At 45.0% G+C, this 22996-nt stretch overlaps 1 protein-coding gene and 3 pseudogenes across 4 annotated transcripts in view; all 4 read right to left on the bottom strand.

The window, feature by feature from the left end:
• Window positions 1–22996, bottom strand: part of LOC306740208 (mitogen-activated protein kinase 4-like) — a 48462-nt pseudogene that overhangs the window by 12905 nt on the left and 12561 nt on the right. The window lies entirely within an intron of this gene.
• On the bottom strand, window positions 1351–3775 carry LOC306740089 (mitogen-activated protein kinase 4-like). The gene is made up of 5 exons (XM_079222200.1): window positions 3645–3775; window positions 3266–3344; window positions 2817–3002; window positions 2465–2535; window positions 1351–2281 (listed from the first exon to the last, which is right to left on the bottom strand). The coding sequence occupies exons 2-5, from the start codon at window positions 3339–3341 to the stop codon at window positions 1766–1768; spliced, it is 849 nt and encodes a 282-aa protein (XP_079078326.1). The 5' UTR covers window positions 3342–3344; window positions 3645–3775; the 3' UTR covers window positions 1351–1765.
• LOC306740088 lies at window positions 7050–14910 on the bottom strand (annotated as a pseudogene). Its single transcript has 6 exons — window positions 14126–14910; window positions 9339–9453; window positions 8952–9030; window positions 8504–8688; window positions 8184–8349; window positions 7050–8000 (listed from the first exon to the last, which is right to left on the bottom strand). The product of its transcript is annotated as an uncharacterized misc_RNA (transcript).
• LOC306740087 (mitogen-activated protein kinase 4-like) lies at window positions 18545–22511 on the bottom strand (annotated as a pseudogene). Its single transcript has 7 exons — window positions 22480–22511; window positions 21556–21670; window positions 21169–21247; window positions 20694–20906; window positions 20374–20539; window positions 19275–20190; window positions 18545–18597 (listed from the first exon to the last, which is right to left on the bottom strand). The product of its transcript is annotated as a mitogen-activated protein kinase 4-like (transcript).

The raw sequence follows: 22996 nt of genomic DNA, 5'->3' as shown, positions 1-22996 counted from the left end.
CGTAGATGTTCATATTTATCTTAGTTTTAGTGGTTTTGTTAAAACCCCTTGTTGACGGTTGTCGCGAATTTGCATCAAACCTCTTCCGGTCTTAATGCAGCCAAGGTGACGTGCGTATCCCTCTATCGCCTGTTGCTGCATTGTTTACACATACCAAGGATCGTATTGGATGAATTTTGCCGGCATTTTGTGGGCGGAGCGGAAACTACATCCGGTTGACGAAACCGGAAGTCAAGTCCTCAGACCTCATGGATTTTCGCGACAGAATCCGGTGTCATCCTCAAAATATATATATATATAAATGCAATGTCTGCCCTTTATTTTTTGGCAGAACAAAATGGACACAACCACTTTCTATGGGAAGCGAGCTGGTGGACTTCAAATCAGGCTTCCACTGAGTTTTGTTTTGTATTTACTGTATTCACATATTAAAAATGTAATAAAAAGTGCAATGTTAAAAATTCAATGTTTCAAACTGCTTTTGATAAATAATCTACATACCTGACATTGGAAAATGTGTTCATTTACTATTATGCCCAATTATACCTAATGTGCCTAATGTCGCTAATTTGCATAATACCTAAATTTTCATCTATTCTATGTGCTATATTAAAATTTACAATCTCCACTTAATTTAGAATCTGTATGAAAGCAAAAAACACAAATAATTGTTTAATATAATTGCAAATAAATTCAGTCAATAAGGGGTTAAAGGATTGTTCAACTTTAATTATAACTTTTTATATTTTATTGTATACTATTTAAATTATAACTTTTACAAATGATAAATTAACATTCATTATCCTCCTATCTGTCAACAATTTGGACTTTTTCTCCCCTCACAACCTATATAAAGATGTTTTGCCTTTTTGTTGTTTTGTTTGTGCAAAACAAACAAAAAGAAAAACAGTGCACCAGAGAAGAGTGACGCAAGATTATATCATTGTTTGCTATACAGGAGAAGGCATTGGAGGTCTGGTTTGAATTGGTCCTCACCTCAAATTTCACAATGCATTGGTGTAACTTTGCCGCAAATTGGCTACATGACAAGGGTCGGGGTGGATTACCAACCTGGCGAAGTGTGCAAACTGCTTAAGGTTTACAGACCTATTCTGCGTTTCAGTTGGTTTTGTGGTAATTTGGTTTATTACTTTTGTTTAGGAATATACCACTAAAGTACAATATCATGCATGATGTGTTGTGGATCATTTCAAATTCAAGCGTAAACAGTTTTTACAGAGGGATCAATCATGTGGGCATTCATGAGTCATTTTCATTGGGTTATTGCACTTTTATTGTATTTCTCTTTGTGCACTGTGCAAAGCCTGATGCACACGCCTACAGCCTACATCTGCTCATAACTCTGACTGTATCTTCTCCCTGGTTCCGTTACCTTGACGGGGAGACTTTGCATGTCAGAATAAATACCATTCTGAGGGTCTTCTGTCTTCCACGCTGGATAGAAAAGTAATTCAAAATACATGTTTTGGTTATTTGGTTAGCATTGAGGAGTTGAGTACAAATCACTTCCTATAAAGGTTGTGAAGCATCCACTTTCTCCAAAATATAGGCTACTGTTGTTAGCGTTATAGCTTTCTGTGGCTAACAATTAAGTGAGCAAAATTGTGACAGATATCTGACTGTCTACTACGGAGAGGATAGTATCTTTTCGCCAAATGTAAAGCAGATGATGACCTTGGTATCAGGATAGGAAACCATTTGAAGTAAACAAGAGCATAAACTATTCTGATAGAGCATTCCACATTTAAACGAAATACAACTCACTCCAAATAAACAGAAATTGTATCCGAACATTCAGCAAAGAGAGAGGGAGAGGGGGAGAGGAGGTGAAGCAGGAGAGGGAACGCGGCTCCAAAGAAGCACTGGGACTGGGTGAGTGCAGGCGAGACTGGGTGCTCTCAACCCAGCGAGAGATCTCCTGGAATAAATCCCCCGTCGCTTCCTCTTCTATTTCCTCCTCCTTCATCTCTCCCAGGTCCTCCACGCTGCTACCAATGGACTCAGCAGGCACGGGGAGGCTGCCAGTGTTACGCTTCCACTGAGAGAGATCCAGGATCAGCTTAGGCTCTGAGTAATGTTGAGGCTTGCCCTCCCTCCAGGCAATTTTGTCCAGATACGAAGGAGAGCCCACTTTGTAGTCACAGGAGCGGCCACAGTCCAGTTCCCCGTACGCCAAACCACAGGCGCGTTCCAGAGAGGAGTGAGAGTTTTCCAGGAAGCGTTCAGCTGAGCTGCTGTGGGAATACTTACGTGGGTCGACCTGTAGTGGGGATGGAGAAGGTGATAAAAAAGGTGAGGAGGACATATGCATGTTGTGTGTTTAAGTGCTTTGACTCATTCTAGTTTGTTACTAGTATCGAATAAGTATTCTTTATATTAAAAAAAGATAATGATTAGGTAAGTTAATCGGTATGGGGGGAAATAACAAAGCTTATTATCCAACCTGCGCCTCCTCTAACAGTGCGGTGGAACTGGCCCGGGGGTCTCTCTGCACCTCCTCATCCTCTGTCGTGTCTCCCAGGTCAGAAGTCACGTGGCCAGGGGGCATGCAGTGTCACTTCCCGCCTGACTGCTGCCAGGACACGTCTGTTGATGAGCTGTTCTCGTACCTCCAGACGGGCAGAAATTAAGTATTAATATTAATCTTATAATAACTTGGATGTGCAGTTTATTCAGTCGAATATGTTTATTTACTGTAGGAATCTTAGGTGTCTCATTGTGCTTTGCGAGACTTTTCTGTTCCAGCAAACAACAACAATCTACACACCTCTCCCAGTGGATGCTGGAGGCCCGACTGTTGCTGAGGCACTGCTCGGTGACGAGGCTGTCCTCCAGTTCGTCCTCGATGCGGAAGGGATGCGATGAGGTGGGTTTGTCCTCCGGACAGGAGTACTGCTGGAGGAACAGGTGGGATAGCGCCGCTTCAGCTGTCAGCCGATCCATGGGGTTAAAGGTCAAGATGCGCTCAAGGAAGTCCACAGCTGAGAGGAGAAGGAAAAGGGGATCAGTGGGGGAGAAAGAGGAGGAGGAGACAAAATGTGTGTCCATGAAGTAATAATGCACCATCTTCTCTCAGTGCTAAATTATATGTGTTAGACCTCCAAACCTCTCCAGCCTACCCCATCATCTCTTTATCGTTCACAGCTAAAAGAAGCTGCTGTCTTCTGTATCTTTTTCACTCTTATTGTTCTATTTCATACTGCTTGAAATTACTCTTTTTAACCACTCAATTCCCTCTGCTCACCCTGAGCATCCACTTCAGGAAGCAATTCAGAAAAGGGCTTCTTGACTTTCCATCCATGACTGACATATGAAGGCATCACCTGGAAAAAGGATGACAGCGTGGGTTGAAATATGTGCAGAATTCTGCTGTCTTTTTTTGTACATTTCAAGACACTCCACTTTAGTTAACTTGAATATGCTCACTATAAAGCGTATTCTAGTTGAAAGCAAAACACAGAAAGCACCCTGATGGAAAAGACTTAGCGCACATTTAATCTTATCTGTCGACTGAATCTTTTTCAGTCTGACGCTGAAAAATATTACATGACAATGACACCCTGCTCCATATTTAAATGATCAGTTTGCAGACATAGGACAAGCAGCAGCCGCTGAGGCGTCACCTGTAGCAGGTCCTGCCTGTCCTCTTCTCTCAAGCCAGCTGCATCTGCTCCAGCTCGTGAGGCGAGGCGTAAAGGGTGTTTAGGGGAACATAGAACAGGCTACTGTTGGCCGTAGCCTACGCCAAAACAACAGCAAAACCCCGTGAAAGCCTCTCAACCAGCTTCACGTCTGCTCCGGGTCATAGACTCTGCTCCGAACGGCTCGTAACACAACACCACACAACACAACAACATCCTCGCTCTCCAATCACAGACACGCTTCACAGCTACCAGCTCATGAGACGTTCACTGACATCCTGAACATAACATTTATAACACAACATTTCCCTCAGTCCGTTACAATATAATGTGTGCTCAATGAATTAGTGAATTATAATAAAGGATTGTTCAACTTTATTGTTCAACTTTATTTTTGAACTAGTGAATTGTAATATCAACTTTATCTCACAATCTTATGACAGTCTTATGTGGCAGTCACATTTTGAGAATCATTTCTCCTCAACTGAGTAACCGGATATGAAAGAAAGGAGGAAGGAAAAAAAAAAAAAAACTAGCTGGAGTACAGTTAACCTGCACTCCAACACGGCCTAACACAGCTGTAGTGCAGCCACCAGGACACACTGATCGCACTTGCATCCCGCGCACATGTCTGATTTTGCAGGACCTCCGATATACCGGACAGGTACCTGGGTTTCGAACCCGGAGCTCTCGTGGGTCAAGCGGACCACGTATCCATTTAACCACCGTGTTAGACAAATATATATACGTAGATGTTCATATTTATCTTAGTTTTAGTGGTTTTGTTAAAACCCCTTGTTGACGGTTGTCGCGAATTTGCATCAAACCTCTTCCGGTCTTAATGCAGCCAAGGTGACGTGCGTATCCCTCTATCGCCTGTTGCTGCATTGTTTACACATACCAAGGATCGTATTGGATGAATTTTGCCGGCATTTTGTGGGCGGAGCGGAAACTACATCCGGTTGACGAAACCGGAAGTCAAGTCCTCAGACCTCATGGACTTTCGCGACAGAATCCGGTGTCATCCTCAAAATATATATATATATATATATATAAATGCAATGTCTGCCCTTTATTTTTTGGCAGAACAAAATGGACACAACCACTTTCTATGGGAAGCAAGCTAGTGGACTTCAAATCAGGCTTCCACTGAGTTTTGTTTTGTATTTACTGTATTCACATATTAAAAATGTAATAAAAAGTGCAATGTTCAAAATTCAATGTTTCAAACTGCTTTTGATAAATAATCTACATACCTGACATTGGAAAATGTGTTCATTTACTATTATGCCCAATTATACCTAATGTGCCTAATGTCGCTAATTTGCATCATACCTACATTTTCATCTATTCTATGTGCTATATTAAAATTTACAATCTCTACTTAATTTAGCATCTGTATGAAAGCAAAAAACACAAATAATTGTTTAATATAATTGCAAATAAATTCAGTCAATAAGGGGTTAAAGGATTGTTCAACTTTAATTCTAACTTTTTATATTTTATTGTATACTATTTAAATTATAACTTTTACAAATGATAAATTAACATTCATTATCCTCCTATCTGTCAACAATTTGGACTTTTTCTCCCCTCACAACCTATATTAAGATGTTTTGCCTTTTTGTTGTTTTGTTTGTGCAAAACAAACAAAAAGAAAAACAGTGCACCAGAGAAGAGTGACGCGAGATTATATCATTGTTTGCTATACAGGAGAAGGCATTGGAGGTCTGGTTTGAATTGGTCCTCACCTCAGATTTCACAATGCATTGGTGTAACTTTGCCACAAATTGGCTACATGACAAGGGTCGGGGTGGATTACCAACCTGGCGAAGTGTGCAAACTGCTTAAGGTTTACAGACCTATTCTGCGTTTCAGTTGGTTTTGTGGTAATTTGGTTTATTACTTTTGTTTAGGAATATACCACTAAAGTACAATATCATGCATGATGTGTTGTGGATCATTTCAAACTCAAGCTTAAAGAGTTTTTATAGAGGGATCAATCATGTGGGCATTCATGAGTCATTTTCATTGGGTTATTGCACTTTTATTGTATTTCTCTTTGTGCACTGTGCAAAGCCTGATGCACACGCCTACAGCCTACATCTGCTCATAACTCTGACTGTATCTTCTCCCTGGTTCCGTTACCTTGACGGGGAGACTTTGCATGTCAGAATAAATACCATTCTGAGGGTCTGCTGTCTTCCACGCTGGATAGAAAAGTAATTCAAAATACATGTTTTGGTTATTTGGTTAGCATTGAGGAGTTTTGAGTACAAATCACTTCCTAAAAAGGTTGTGAAGCATCCACTTTCTCCAAAATATAGGCTACTGTTGTTAGCGTTATAGCTTTCTGTGGCTAACAATTAAGTGAGCAAAATTGTGACAGATATCTGACTGTCTACTACGGAGAGGATAGTATCTTTTCGCCAAATGTAAAGCAGATGATGACCTTGGTATCAGGATAGGAAACCATTTGAAGTAAACAAGAGCATAAACTATTCTGATAGAGCATTCCACATTTAAACGAAATACAACCCACTCCAAATAAACAGAAATTGTATCCGAACATTCAGCAAAGAATACTTAAACACAATACCATTATTAATGTGGGAATTATACTATATCATTAAATATAACAACAGTTGTATACAAGTTTACAAGGCATGTAGCCGTGATGGAGCTCATAAGTCACTGCAGGACTGATATAAAATCCTCATGGTTCAGCAGCTCGCATAATTGTACTGATTGTTTTCGGTTTATACATTGAGAGAAATTTGGAAAAAGCATTGTCCGTGTCATTATCATTATTCGGTAAACATCACTATTGGAAGACTGTCTGACATTTTGAAAGATTTGCTGACTGACTGACAGCAAGGGATCTTTAGAAACACAAATCTAACGCACACTTAAAACCAGCTAAGTGATCTCTCCCCATGTGTTACTGTTATGCAGTCTAACATAGCCTTTATAACTCTTGTTATAGTCAGATAGGCAGATGTTTGTGTCACAGAATGAGTAGCTATCGAGTCAAGGTCTGACCCACCTTTAAGGTGCCAAATGACCGCAAACCACTAATACCATAATCATCAATTAGAAAAGTATTTCTAAATATTCTCACGTTGAACAAATCCTAGATATTTGCAATGCTAAGCATGGTTAATTATGTTAAATCCAAATGCTTTCTGACCTCGTATTGCAAAGCTACAGGATTGTTGGATTAGTCGTCGTGTGTAGCGTGTCATTGCAATAGTGACATAACGACTGCTAACACTGAGGTCTAATGCTGAAGCAGCTTATTCAACCACGAAAACCCCTAAAGCACTATAGCATTTGGAAGTGCTACCCATCATGAGCGCCACACTGTGGTGGACTTGAAGTTGAACATCAAGAGTTGGGAGTCTGTGGTGGTGGAGTCCTGTGCTCTGGAAGCCTGGGCACCATTCGGTTAATATTCGGCTGTTTGCTTTCTTCCCTCCATCCTCCCTCCTTTCCTCTCTTCCCTTCTGCTTTCTCCTTATTCTGCCTGAACAGTTTCAGCGCTCGGGATATGAACACGTCCAGGTCGAACAGCCGCTCTTTTTGCTTGACAGGAAGTGACTCCACCAAGGAGTCGTCATTTACTGGCTGAGAAATGGAGGAAGTCGAGGAAAGGGGTTGAGACTCTGAGGAAGGAAAAAGTGGCGAGTTGGGGGGTGACGCTGTTTGAGGTGACGGAGTAGGAAGCGGAGAGGTGGGAGATGAGGGGAGAAGCGAGGGAAGGGAATTACAGGGACACATGACAGGCTGAAGTGGGCTCAGTCTGTCTTCGTCATATTCATCTGACGGTTGCCGCACAACTTCCGTGTAGTGGAAGACTGGAGTTGGGAGGTCAGTTGGGGAGAGAGGGAGAGGGGGAGAGGAGGTGAAGCAGGAGAGGGAACGCGGCTCCAAAGAAGGACTGGGACTGGGTGAGTGCAGGCGAGACTGGGTGCTCTCAACCCAGCGAGAGATCTCCTGGAATAAATCCCCCGTCTCTTCCTCTTCTATTTCCTCCTCCTTCATCTCTCCCAGGTCCTCCACGCTGCTACCAATGGACTCAGCAGGCACAAGGAGGCTGCCAGTGTTACGCTTCCACTGAGAGAGATCCAGGATCAGCTTAGGCTCTGAGTAGTGTTGAGGCTTGCCCTCCCTCCAGGCAATTTTGTCCAGATACGAAGGAGAGCCCACTTTGTAGTCACAGGAGCGGCCACAGTCCAGTTCCCCGTACGCCAAACCACAGGCGCGTTCCAGAGAGGAGTGAGAGTTTTCCAGGAAGCGTTCAGCTGAGCTGCTGTGGGAATACTTACGTGGGTCGACCTGTAGTGGGGATGGAGAAGGTGATAAAAAAGGTGAGGAGGACATATGCATGTTGTGTGTTTAAGTGCTTTGACTCATTCTAGTTTGTTACTAGTATCGAATAAGTATTCTTTATATTAAAAAAAGATAATGATTAGGTAAGTTAATCGGTATGGGGGGAAATAACAAAGCTTATTATCCAACCTGCGCCTCCTCTAACAGTGCGGTGGAACTGGCCCGGGGGTCTCTCTGCACCTCCTCATCCTCTGTCGTGTCTCCCAGGTCAGAAGTCACGTGGCCAGGGGGCATGCAGTGTCACCTCCCGCCTGACTGCTGCCAGGACACGTCTGTTGATGAGCTGTTCTCGTACCTGCAGACGGGCAGAAATTAAGTATTAATATTAATCTTATAATAACTTGGATGTGCAGTTTATTCAATCGAATATGATGATTTACTGTATAATAGGTGTCTCATTGTGCTTTGCGAGACTTTTCTGTTCCAGCAAACAACAACAATCTACACACCTCTCCCAGTGGATGCTGGAGGCCCGACTGTTGCTGAGGCACTGCTCGGTGACGAGCTGTCCTCCAGTTCGAGGGTTTGTCCTCCGGACAGGAGTACTGCTGGAGGAACGGGTGGGATAGCGCCGCTTCAGCTGTCAGCCGATCCATGGGGTTAAAGGTCAAGATGCGCTCAAGGAAGTCCACAGCTGAGAGGAGAAGGAAAAGGGGATCAGTGGGGGAGAAAGAGGAGGAGGAGACAAAATGTGTGTCCATGAAGTAATAATGCACCATCTTCTCTCAGTGCTAAATTATATGTGTTAGACCTCCAAACCTCTCCAGCCTACCCCATCATCTCTTTATCGTTCACAGCTAAAAGAAGCTGCTGTCTTCTGTATCTTTTTCACTCTTATTGTTCTATTTCATACTGCTTGAAATTACTCTTTTTAACCACTCAATTCCCTCTGCTCACCCTGAGCATCCACTTCAGGAAGCAATTCAGAAAAGGGCTTCTTGACTTTCCATCCATGACTGACATATGAAGGCATCACCTGGAAAAAGGATGACAGCGTGGGTTGAAATATGTGCAGAATTCTGCTGTCTTTTTTTCTTTTTTTGTACATTTCAAGACACTCCACTTTAGTTAACTTGAATATGCTCACTATAAAGCGTATTCAAGTTGAAAGAAAAACACAGAAAGCCCCCTGATGGAAAAGACTTAGCGCACATTTAATCTTATCTGTCGACTGAATCTTTTTCAGTCTGACGCTGAAAAATATTACATGACAATGACACCCTGCTCCATATTTAAATGATCAGTTTGCAGACATAGGACAAGCAGCAGCCGCTGAGGCGTCACCTGTAGCAGGTCCTGCCTGTCCTCTTCTCTCAAGCCAGCTGCATCTGCTCCAGCTCGTGAGGCGAGGCGTAAAGGGTGTTTAGGGGAACATAGACAGGCTACTGTTGGCCGTAGCCTACGCCAAAACAACAGCAAAACCCCGTGAAAGCCTCTCAACCAGCTTCACGTCTGCTCCGGGTCATAGACTCTGCTCCGAACGGCTCCTAACACAACACCACACAACACAACAACATCCTCGCTCTCCAATCACAGACACGCTTCACAGCTACCAGCTCATGAGACGTTCACTGACATCCTGAACATAACATTTATAACACAACATTTCCCTCAGTCCGTTACAATATAATGTGTGCTCAATGAATTAGTGAATTATAATAAAGGATTGTTCAACTTTATTGTTCAACTTTATTTTTGAACTAGTGAATTGTAATATCAACTTTATCTCACAATCTTATGACAGTCTTATGTGGCAGTCACATTTTGAGAATCATTTCTCCTCAACTGAGTAACCGGACATGAAAGAAAGGAGGAAGGAAAAAAAAAAAAAAACTAGCTGGAGTACAGTTAACCTGCACTCCAACACGGCCTAACACAGCTGTAGTGCAGCCACCAGGACACACTGATCGCACTTGCATCCCGCGCACATGTCTGATTTTGCAGGACCTCCGATATACCGGACAGGTACCTGGGTTTCGAACCCGGAGCTCTCGTGGGTCAAGCGGACCACGTATCCATTTAACCACCGTGTTAGACAAATATATATACGTAGATGTTCATATTTATCTTAGTTTTAGTGGTTTTGTTAAAACCCCTTGTTGACGGTTGTCGCGAATTTGCATCAAACCTCCTCCGGTCTTAATGCAGCCAAGGTGACGTGCGTATCCCTCTATCGCCTGTTGCTGCATTGTTTACACATACCAAGGATCGTATTGGATGGAGCGGAAACTACATCCGGTTGACGAAACCGGAAGTCAAGTCCTCAGACCTCATGGATTTTCGCGACAGAATCCGGTGTCATCCTCAAAATATATATATATATATATAAATGCAATGTCTGCCCTTTATTTTTTGGCAGAACAAAATGGACACAACCACTTTCTATGGGAAGCGAGCTGGTGGACTTCAAATCAGGCTTCCACTGAGTTTTGTTTGGTATTTACTGTATTCACATATTAAAAATGTAATAAAAAGTGCAATGTTAAAAATTCAATGTTTCAAACTGCTTTTGATAAATAATCTACATACCTGACATTGGAAAATGTGTTCATTTACTATTATGCCCAATTATACCTAATGTGCCTAATGTCGCTAATTTGCATAATACCTAAATTTTCATCTATTCTATGTGCTATATTAAAATTTACAATCTCCACTTAATTTAGCATCTGTATGAAAGCAAAAAACACAAATAATTGTTTAATATAATTGCAAATAAATTCAGTCAATAAGGGGTTAAAGGATTGTTCAACTTTAATTATAACTTTTTATATTTTATTGTATACTATTTAAATTATAACTTTTACAAATGATAAATGAACATTCATTATCCTCCTATCTGTCAACCATTTGGACTTTTTCTCCCCTCACAACCTATATTAAGATGTTTTGCCTTTTTGTTGTTTTGTTTGTGCAAAACAAACAAAAAGAAAAACAGTGCACCAGAGAAGAGTGACGCAAGATTATATCATTGTTTGCTATACAGGAGAAGGCATTGGAGGTCTGGTTTGAATTGGTCCTCACCTCAGATTTCACAATGCATTGGTGTATCTTTGCCGCAAATTGGCTACATGACAAGGGTCGGGGTGGATTACCAACCTGGCGAAGTGTGCAAACTGCTTAAGGTTTACAGACCTATTCTGCGTTTCAGTTGGTTTTGTGGTAATTTGGTTTATTACTTTTGTTTAGGAATATACCACTAAAGTACAATATCATGCATGATGTGGATCATTTCAAACTCAAGCTTACACAGTTTTTATAGAGGGATCAATCATGTGGGCATTCATGAGTCATTTTCATTGGGTTATTGCACTTTTATTGTATTTCTCTTTGTGCACTGTGCTGTTTTGTATGTGTTTATGAATATTTACATTCATCAATTACAACATATCCTTGAATAAATAATTACAGCAATATGTCTTATCTGAATTGAGAAATACACCAGCAATAGAGAATGTGAAGTCAAATAATAGTTTAAGTAATGTTTTATTAATTCTTCAGCAAAAACAGAAACTGCAAAAAGAGATATTATCAATCAATATATTGTATACCTTAGAGCAGGGGTGGCCAACCAGTCAGAGACTAAGAGCCACATTTTTTACTGTGTTACTGCAAAGAGCCACATCATACCCCCCCTCCCCCCGTGAGCCAAATTGAAATGTCTCTGTTACTACGACATAAATCCATTTAATTTAGGGTTAAGAAACCAACATTACTCTATCAAAGATCAAACTTAAAACAGATGAAAATAACAAAGTCAAAGATTAAACACATGTAATTATATTAACTTTGTTCAAAGCTTTTTTGTCACAGTTGAGAAGGACATAACTCTAAGAACATGCATGTGGTCTGGGGCAGTGGTTTAACTGATCTGGCTGCAGGACCCACCATCACCCTGAATGACAAGCCGCGACCAAAGCGAGGAACATTTTCAACTTCTCAATTTGATTTAATGAAAATATGGCACCTAGGTTTGAACCTGAGATAGTATCACAGTATGCCAAACAGAAATATTCCCTTTCACACTCAATTAAAAACCCAAAAGTGCTTCTTAAGGATACAAGGTAATACAACACACATAATAATGTTATAACTTCAGCTTCACCTTTTTGAACATAACAAAAAAAAGGTTGGGAATGAAGCAAACTATCACAAATAGTCCGATGTGTAAACTCACGCAAGTAAAGTGTGTTGTGAACGCAGCATTGAGGAGTGTGTGAATATTCAATTCAATTCAGTTTATTTTATATAGCCCAAAATCACAAATTAAAATGTGCAATCTGTACAAATAACATTCTGTCCCGGGACCTCACACCAGATCAGGAAAAACTCCCCAAATAAAGATAGTAAAAACCATTTCACAGGGAAAACAGGAAGAACCCTTCAGGAGAGCAACAGAGGAGGATCCCTCTCCCCGGATGAACAAAAGCAATAGATGTCATGTGACCAGAATGAACAACGTAACAGAGTTACAACACATGACATCAATATGACTGAAATTGAATAAATTGCACTCTGCCATATTAAAAAATACCTTCAAAATAAAAGCACACGATTTTTTTTTTTTTTTGCCCATGTAAAATGACCGTCCTGACGGACTGAAAACGTGTCCGCGAAAGACTGAAAACGTGTCCGCGAATGACTGAAAACGGGTCCGCGAATGACTGAAAACGGGTCCGCAAATGACTGAAAACGGGTCCGCGATTTCATGGCTTTCAAGCCGTTGCGCCTTGATTTCGACACCAGTGGTCTAAAGTATTTGAAAAATCAATAAAAAGATAAAAAAATAAAATAAAAACTTCGATATGAACGCAAGAGCCGCATGAAACCAGGCAATGATCCGCATGCGGCTCGGGAGCCGCGGGTTGGCCAGGCCTGCCTTAGAGGTATACAATATTAATACAAATCAGTAGGGCTGCAACTAACGATTATTTTAATAATCGATTAATCGGTTGATTATTTTTTCGATTAATCGATGAATCGGATAAAAAAAATTTTTTATCAAAAAAGCATTCATTTCCAACCCTTTATTCAAAAACAGAAGTGACAGTGCAAAACATCTTCAGAAAGTGCACAAACAGGTTGCTCCTTGAACATCCCTGAGCTGTTAATTAAAACAACAAAATGGACTAACACTAAAAACATACACATCTATGCTTTACATCTGCCAAATGTGAGCCCTTTTTACTGTAATTGATCCCTCCAGAGGCTGCATTTACATACCCTGCTTTATCAATATGTATGAAATACTGGGACAGAGGGAAGCTGTACTGCTACATATAGAGCGTCCTCTTCCTTAAACTCTTTCATTCTGGGTCTCTTATGACCACGACATCACGTTGTTGGCTAAGCCCGACTACGTGATTTGCTTCATTCTACTTTGAGTAAAAAAAAAAAACAAACCTGCAGCCAGATCCGCCGGTGTGCCGGTTTAACGTTAATGAGTGACAGCGTGAACTGAACCAGACCGGAGAGTGACGGCATGTTTCATCACGTTACGTTTTTTTACAAGCAAGATTGAACTGTAACGGAACATAACGTAACTTTAACGACAATACACAACCAAACACGTTAGCTAACGCGATAGCAAGCTGACTAGCTTCCATTAAAAACAAGTTTGAGTAACATGAAGACGCTGATTGGCCAAGACTCGACTTGTCAAAGATCTTCTTTTTTTGAGAACATCACGACCTCAGCTTTTCTCGTGTCTCACTCCAATCTCAGAAACGCTGGCCGGCCAGTTGCTCTGCTGCGCTCTTTTTTTCTTCTCCGCGACTTATTACCCGGCGTAATAATCGCGCGACACAACGAATCGATAATGAAATTCGTTGCCAACACTTTTGATAATCAATTTTTATCGATTCGTTGTTGCAGCCCTACAAATCAGCATTGACAACATTGGAGTTTCATTTGTCACTGAGGAAAAAACTGTATTTCTGAATGTGCTAGTAACTCTAATGCGCTTCATGTCTATTGTGAATATAAAATAATATACCTGGCTTTGCTATCGTTGCAAATATGGCTCATCCTATGTTGTGATGATCTGCTCACAACCGGTGTATGTTACCTACACGGACGGTGCAAATATTGTGGGTGTCGAGCGTTTGAGAGCAACTTCAAATGAACCAAACAGCTTGTAGTGACAAGAGAAAGCGGCGTCAGGAGGTTCCCCCATCATCATCTCCCCTGGCGTCCGGATTTCTCTGCCGAGCATGAGAAGGGCAGGAGAGCAGGAAGTGGAGTCCTGCACAGCAGACCTGTAAGCCATCAGTACAAGAGGCACGTGGTCGTCCCAGTCGCGTTGATGTTTAGCTGCCACTATGGCCAGCTGCTGTGCCAGCGTGCGGTTGAATCTCTCGACCAGCCCATCGCTCTGTGGATGGAGGGGTGTAGTGCGGGTCTTGTGGGATCCCAGTTTGTCACACATGGCGGCAAAGACACGGGACTCAAAGTTTCTGCCCTGATCTGTGTGGATGACTTCAGGGGCCCCAAATCTGCTGAACATTCCCCCCACCAGAGCATCCACAATCGTCTCCGCATCCTGGTTCGGCATGCAGTAAGCTTCGAGCCACTTAGTAAAATAGTCCATGGCAGTGAGGATGTAACGGTTGCCCCTCTCTGAGTGAGGAAACGGTCCAAGAACATCAATCCCCACCCTCTCCATGGGACACCCAGCTGGAAACTGCTGGAGCTGGGCATGAGATCTGTCTGCAGGGCCTTTCTTCGCTGTGAAGCTGTCGCAGCGGCGGCAGTAGTCCTCCACATGCCGCCTATGTTGGCCCCAGTAGAACCCCTGGCGGAGGCGATGGAGGGTCTTCGTAACGCCGAAGTGACCAGATCCCGGAGCTCCATGCATTGCCCGGAGCACTGTCTCTCTCAGAGCCCTGGGCACCACCACTTGCAACTGTGTCTCTCCAGTCGCCGGCTCTTTCCACCCTCCTGCAGTACACCATCACGCAGTCGCAGGGCTTGAAAAATTGACCAGAGTCCCTTTGTGGCTCGAGAACACATGGTAACCTCTCCCCAAGGTGGTCGCTGTTGGGATCCCACCCAAGCGAGCACTGGCCTTATGTTGACATCCTCTTCCTGTTTGCACCCCCACTCTGCTGCGTCCACAGCTGTCAGTCCATGGCCTGCTGGCGTGCCCACCGGTCCCACGGCAGCACATTTCACATCAGGTTGCAGCTGCTCTTCTTCCTGCGCCTCTCTTTTCTCACAGTAGTTGCAGCCATCAGCGCTGCAAGGCCAGCGTGAAAGCGCGTCAGCATTTCCGTGGCATGCCCCCGGTCTGTGGACCACAGTGAAATCATACGCCTGTAGCTCCTCAATCCAGCGTGCCAGCTGGCCTTCTGGCTCCTTAAAAGACATGAGCCACTTTAAGGCAGAGTGGTCGGTCCGGACTGTGAAGTGGAGGGCCCCAAGGTAATATCTGAAATGTCGGATGGCACAGACCATAGCAAGCAGCTCCCGTCTCGTGACACAGCAGCTGCGTTCAGCCTTGTTAAACTGTCTGCTGTGATACGCCACCACTCTCTCTCCTTCAGGAGTTACTTGGGCCAGCACAGCACCTGCGCCTGCATTACTGGCGTCCGTGTCGAGGATAAAAGGCTGGGTGGAGTCAGGCGGTGAGAGGACTGGGGCCTCCACGAGGGCTCTCTGCAGTGAAGTGAAAGCTGCAAGGCACTCCTCTGTCCAATCAAACACCACCCCTTTTTGCAGCAGGCGGAACAGTGGTACAGCTACGCAGGAAAAACCCCTCACAAACTTTCTATAGTAGGAGGCCAGGCCCAGGAAGCTTTTCAGGTCCTGCACAGTGCTGGGGGTAGGCCAATCCTTCACCGTCTGCACTTTATCATCCATGGTGCCGACACCGCCACCCCCAAGCTTGTGCCCCAGAAATGTGACCTCCCGTTGCATGAAGGAGCATTTCTGTGGGTGCAGCTTTAGACCTGCTGCTGCCACTCTCTCCAGCACCCGCCTCAGGGCCTCGAGAGCCGCCTGGAAGGAGTCACCATGCACCAGTATGTCGTCCAGGTACACAACACACTCCTGCCGAGGGATACCCGCGAGTACCCTGTCCATTAGTTTCTCGAACGTGGCACGAGCATTGCAGAGGCCAAACGGAAGGACTTTAAACTGCCACAAGCCCCCGTTAGTGATGAAGGCAGTTTTGGCCCTAGCTTCAGGGCTGAGAGGGACCTGCCAATACCCACTCCGCAGGTCCAAAGAGGAGCACCAGGCTGACCCTACCACCGTGTCGAGGGCCTCGTCGATGTGTGGAAGGGGGCAGGAGTCCTTTTTTGTCACTTTGTTGAGGGCCCTGAAGTCCACACAGAAACGCCACGCCTCCTTCTGCTTTTTGGGGACCATGACGATCGCCGAGGCCCAGGGGCTGGTGGAAGGCTCGATGATTCCCGCTCGCTGCATCTCTTGCAGGGCTTTGTCCTGCCTGGCCAGTGGGTGGCGTCGAGGTCTCATCCTAATCGGCCGTGCATCTCCTGTTTCGATGTAATGCTGGATGAGATCTGTGCGGCCCACATCGTCCTCCGACATTGAAAAACAGTCCTTGAACTCAAGAAGCAGCTGCCACAACAGATCTTGTTCGCTAGGAGTCAGACCACCACAGTTTGTCTGCCAGACCTCCCTCACTGCCAAGACTCTTTCACGGTCGTCACATGGAGAGGCGTTTGTTACCTGTGTGTGTGGACTTGCAGCTGGCTGGACAGAGGCTGGGGATGGGTGCAACTCAGCAGCTGGCAGGGTGGAGGGCAGTGTGGGTAGCTCATTTGAAGGGATGCAGCTAGGGGCAGCATAATTTGTTGTCTCAGCCGTCAGTGTGGCAACGGTGTGGGTCGCAACACAGCCAGACTGGGGTGGCTGGCGCCACATCTGGATGACATGGCCATCAGGGAACGTGAGAGTTCCTCTCTTTGTGTTGATGACACAGTCCAAAGCCCCGAGAATATCCAGTCCCAGTGTACAGTCCTCCAGGTTAGCAACCCACACCGGGCAGCGGATAGACTTTTTCCCCAGCCCCAGAGTCACTATTGCTTCCCCAACCATGGGAGTTCGCTCCCCGGTGACTAGGGTTGGGTACCGAGAACCGGTGCCAGTATGGCACCGGTTCCAACACGTCCGGTACCTACCAGACCGAAAAGCAACGCAGATTTCGGTGCCTGAGCTGATTTAAATACTTTTTTTTTTTTTTACACTACTCTGTAAAGTTGCACGGTATATAGATACTAAAAAGGTAGCAAGGTGCCCGCACGCTAAAAACGATTATTAAAATAGCGCGGATCAGAGCACACTTGCTGCTCTGCTCTCTGTCCGCCTGCATGCAGAGCGGGGCTCGAGGGGGCGGGGCTTCCAGCGCTCACACACACACAGTGCGCGCACACAGAGATCGCTGGAGACACGAGCACGAGCTTTTGAACGTCCGTCCTCGGCTTGATGGAACAAATCTCTCCAGTTGATATTACTGATGACGTGTAGTCCAGTAAAGCAGCAGTTTGTAGAATCCAACAGTTTCTGAGTTCTGTTGCACCAGTCCCATCAGGCCACGTTAAGTTAAAAGGTTTGAAGCTGTAGTTTGAAGTGTGTTTTGTATGTACTTATTTATATCTATAGTATACTTTAAACAGTTAATAATATTGTTCAATTTGAAGAAAAAAAATTGCCTTGGCAATAAAAAAGTATCGGTTCAGGCACCGGTATCGTTTTAAAAGTATCGGTTTAGCACCGCTATCGGAAAAAACCCAAACGATACCAATCCCTACCGGTGACTGACTGCAGTTTCACTATAGTGGGAAAAATGTCAGTTCCATTTGTCACCACATGGGGCCTCACCAGGGTTGCTGATGAACCTGTGTCTACCAGTGCAGAGCAGCATGTCCCTCCAATGGTGAGCGGTGCATACCAACAGTCTCCTATCCAGGATCGACCCAGCACCACAAGTCGCTCTAGTTGACCATCAAAATCCTCCGGTGGTCTGGTTGCCCCTATTTGGTCAGACGGCTGCGTAGCTTCGTTAATTAGAGGGGGCTGGGACAGCGTACCCGGCCCGTTGCCCTTGTTCGCGGTGGAACGGGGGCAATGTCGGACCAGGTGGCCAGGCTGGCCACACCCCCAGCAGACTCTTGGTCTTGGCTTGTCTTGCCTCTCATCTCTCAAAGTGGCAGCCCTCACCAGCTGGGTTCGCTCCCCCACCCAGGCAGGCTGCGCCAACTCCCTTTCCGTCTCACAAGCAGCGCTCCCCTTTGGTGCTTTTTCAACCACTTTACCCATGGCGCCAGCACACAGCATCTCTCTCTCCGTTGCTGACTCCAAAGCCTCCTGGAGAGACCCAGGGTGAGCAAGTAGTGTCTGGATGTGCAGGTCAGCTGGCAGCAGGGCCTGGAGGAAATGGTCTCTAGCTAGCTCGCTCTGAATGGACGGAGGCATGTGGGCGTAGGTGCGGTGAACAAGCCCCTCAATGTCATTAGCGAGCTCCCTTAGCGGCTCCTCTGGCCGTCGCTGTCTGCTGCATAGTTCAGAGCGGAGCAGGCTAGTGGCAGAGCATTGTCCAAATCGTCGCTTTAGAGCCCCAATTAGAGCATCATAATCACTCCTATCATCGGGACTCGGCAGCAGCAGGCTTGATAAAGCGTCACCCAGTGAGGCACATCGCTAACTGGAGAGCTTTTACTTCAGTGGACCATCTACTGGCATGGCCTAATAGTTCAAATTGTGCATTAAAAGCTTCCCAGTTGGATTTACAGTCATATCTGGGGGTCTTGATTGTGGACGGAATAGTTTCTCTGCGTGTCTCAGTGTGCTCAGTCATGTACATTTCTGCGGCCGCAGTCATTCCTCTACGGCCGCCATTTCCCTCAGCGGCGCGGCCCGAGTGGCCAAAGCCAGCCTCCACAGCCATCCTTGTGGTCATTTCTTTTACCCGCTATCGGTGCTCCGTCGTCTGCCAAGCCCCGGCTGCGCCGTCCCATTCTCGTTCGTCACTTTCTCCTTCCCGTTTAATCTTGAGACGACTCCCCGACGTCATGTTTCTCACCGTTGACGAGCGTTAGCCACTTAGCTTCTCTGCTGCTAACTCGCGTGGCGATGTTGATGATAGCGAAAGTTTTACTTCTGACACCAAATGTAGCGACTCTGGGTCAGGAAAGCTACGAGGCGTAAAGGGTGTTTAGGGGGACATAGAACAGGCTACTGTTGGCCGTAGCCTACGCCAAAACAACAGCAAAACCCCGTGGTTAATATTCGGCTGTTTGCTTTCTTCCCTCCATCCTCCCTCCTTTCCTCTCTTCCCTTCTGCTTTCTCCTTATTCTGCCTGCACAGCTTCAGCGCTCGGGATATGAACACGTCCAGGTCGAACAGCCGCTCTTTTTGCTTGACAGGAAGTGACTCCACCAAGGAGTCGTCATTTACTGGCTGAGAAATGGAGGAAGTCGAGGAAAGGGGTTGAGACTCTGAGGAAGGAAAAAGTGTCGAGTTGGGGGGTGACGCTGTTTGAGGTGACGGAGGAGGAAGCGGAGAGGTGGGAGATGAGGGGAGAAGCGAGGGAAGGGAATTACAGGGACACATGACAGGCTGAAGTGGGCTCAGTCTGTCTTCGTCATATTCATCTGACGGTTGCCGCACAACTTCCTTGTAGTGGAAGACTGGAGTTGGGAGGTCAGTTGGGGAGAGAGGGAGAGGGGGAGAGGAGGTGAAGCAGGAGAGGGAACGCGGCTCCAAAGAAGCACTGGGACTGGGTGAGTGCAGGCGAGACTGGGTGCTCTCAACCCAGCGAGAGATCTCCTGGAATAAATCCCCCGTCTCTTCCTCTTCTATTTCCTCCTCCTTCATCTCTCCCAGGTCCTCCACGCTGCTACCAATGGACTCAGCAGGCACAAGGAGGCTGCCAGTGTTACGCTTCCACTGACAGAGATCCAGGATCAGCTTAGGCTCTGAGTAATGTTGAGGCTTGCCCTCCCTCCAGGCAATTTTGTCCAGATACGAAGGAGAGCCCACTTTGTAGTCACAGGAGCGGCCACAGTCCAGTTCCCCGTACGCCAAACCACAGGCGCGTTCCAGAGAGGAGTGAGAGTTTTCCAGGAAACGTTCAGCTGAGCTGCTGTGGGAATACTTACGTGGGTCGACCTGTAGTGGGGATGGAGAAGGTGATAAAAAAGGTGAGGAGGACATTTGCATGTTGTGTGTTTAAGTGCTTTGACTCATTCTAGTTTGTTACTAGTATCGAATAAGTATTCTTTATATTAAAAAAAGATAATGATTAGGTAAGTTAATCGGTATGGGGGGAAATAACAAAGCTTATTATCCAACCTGCGCCTCCTCTAACAGTGCGGTGGAACTGGCCCGGGGGTCTCTCTGCACCTCCTCATCCTCTGTGGTGTCTCCCAGGTCAGAAGTCACGTGGCCAGGGGGCATGCAGTGTCACCTCCCGCCTGACTGCTGCCAGGACACGTCTGTTGATGAGCTGTTCTCGTACCTGCAGACGGGCAGAAATTAAGTATTAATATTAATCTCATAATAACTTGGATGTGCAGTTTATTCAATCGAATATGATGATTTACTGTATAATAGGTGTCTCATTGTGCTTTGCGAGACTTTTCTGTTCCAGCAAACAACAACAATCTACACACCTCTCCAAGTGGATGCTGGAGGCCCGACTGTTGCTGAGGCACTGCTCGGTGACGAGCTGTCCTCCAGTTCGTCCTCGATGCGGAGGGGATGCAATGAGGTGGGTTTGTCCTCCGGACAGGAGTACTGCTGGAGGAACGGGTGGGATAGCGCCGCTTCAGCTGTCAGCCGATCCATGGGGTTAAAGGTCAAGATGCGCTCAAGGAAGTCCACAGCTGAGAGGAGAAGGAAAAGGGGATCAGTGGGGGAGAAAGAGGAGGAGGAGACAAAATGTGTGTCCATGAAGTAATAATGCACCATCTTCTCTCAGTGCTAAATTATATGTGTTAGACCTCCAAACCTCTCCAGCCTACCCTATCATCTCTTTATCGTTCACAGCTAAAAGAAGCTGCTGTCTTCTGTATCTTTTTCACTCTTATTGTTCTATTTCATACTGCTTGAAATTACTCTTCTTACCACTCAATTCCCTCTGCTCACCCTGAGCATCCACTTCAGGAAGCAATTCAGAAAAGGGCTTCTTGACTTTCCATCCATGACTGACATATGAAGGCATCACCTGGAAAAAGGATGACAGCGTGGGTTGAAATATGTGCAGAATTCTGCTGTCTTTTTTTCTTTTTTTGTACATTTCAAGACACTCCACTTTAGTTAACTTGAATATGCTCACTATAAAGCGTATTCTAGTTGAAAGCAAAACACAGAAAGCCCCCTGATGGAAAAGACTTAGCGCACATTTAATCTTATCTGTCGACTGAATCTTTTTCAGTCTGACGCTGAAAAATATTACATGACAATGACACCCTGCTCCATATTTAAATGATCAGTTTGCAGACATAGGACAAGCAGCAGCCGCTGAGGCGTCACCTGTAGCAGGTCCTGCCTGTCCTCTTCTCTCAAGCCAGCTGCATCTGCTCCAGCTCGTGAGGCGAGGCGTAAAGGGTGTTTAGGGGAACATAGACAGGCTACTGTTGGCCGTAGCCTACGCCAAAACAACAGCAAAACCCCGTGAAAGCCTCTCAACCAGCTTCACGTCTGCTCCGGGTCATAGACTCTGCTCCGAACGGCTCGTAACACAACACCACACAACACAACAACATCCTCGCTCTCCAATCACAGACACGCTTCACAGCTACCAGCTCATGAGACGTTCACTGACATCCTGAACATAACATTTATAACACAACATTTCCCTCAGTCCGTTACAATATAATGTGTGCTCAATGAATAAGTGAATTATAATAAAGGATTGTTCAACTTTATTGTTCAACTTTATTTTTGAACTAGTGAATTGTAATATCAACTTTATCTCACAATCTTATGACAGTCTTATGTGGCAGTCACATTTTGAGAATCATTTCTCCTCAACTGAGTAACCGGATATGAAAGAAAGGAGGAAGGAAAAAAAAAAAAAAAAAACTAGCTGGAGTACAGTTAACCTGCACTCCAACACGGCCTAACACAGCTGTAGTGCAGCCACCAGGACACACTGATCGCACTTGCATCCCGCGCACATGTCTGATTTTGCAGGACCTCCGATATACCGGACAGGTACCTGGGTTTCGAACCCGGAGCTCTCGTGGGTCAAGCGGACCACGTATCCATTTAACCACCGTGTTAGACAAATATATATACGTAGATGTTCATATTTATCTTAGTTTTAGTGGTTTTGTTAAAACCCCTTGTTGACGGTTGTCGCGAATTTGCATCAAACCTCTTCCGGTCTTAATGCAGCCAAGGTGACGTGCCTCTATCGCCTCTATCGCCTGTTGCTGCATTGTTTACACATACCAAGGATCGTATTGGATGAATTTTGCCGGCATTTTGTGGGCGGAGCGGAAACTACATCCGGTTGACGAAACCGGAAGTCAAGTCCTCAGACCTCATGGATTTTCGCGACAGAATCCGGTGTCATCCTCAAAATATATATATATATAAATGCAATGTCTGCCCTTTATTTTTTGGCAGAACAAAATGGACACAACCACTTTCTATGGGAAGCGAGCTGGTGGACTTCAAATCAGGCTTCCACTGAGTTTTGTTTTGTATTTACTGTATTCACATATTAAAAATGTAATAAAAAGTGCAATGTTAAAAATTCAATGTTTCAAACTGCTTTTGATAAATAATCTACATACCTGACATTGGAAAATGTGTTCATTTACTATTATGCCAAATTATACCTAATGTGCCTAATGTCGCTAATTTGCATAATACCTACATTTTCATCTATTCTATGTGCTATATTAACATTTACAATCTCCACTTAATTTAGCATCTGTATGAAAGCAAAAAACACAAATAATTG

Source organism: Taurulus bubalis, assembly GCF_910589615.1.
Source record: "Taurulus bubalis genome assembly, chromosome: 8".
NCBI lineage: Eukaryota > Metazoa > Chordata > Actinopteri > Perciformes > Cottidae > Taurulus > Taurulus bubalis.
This window is presented reverse-complemented; position numbering and strand designations above follow the sequence as displayed.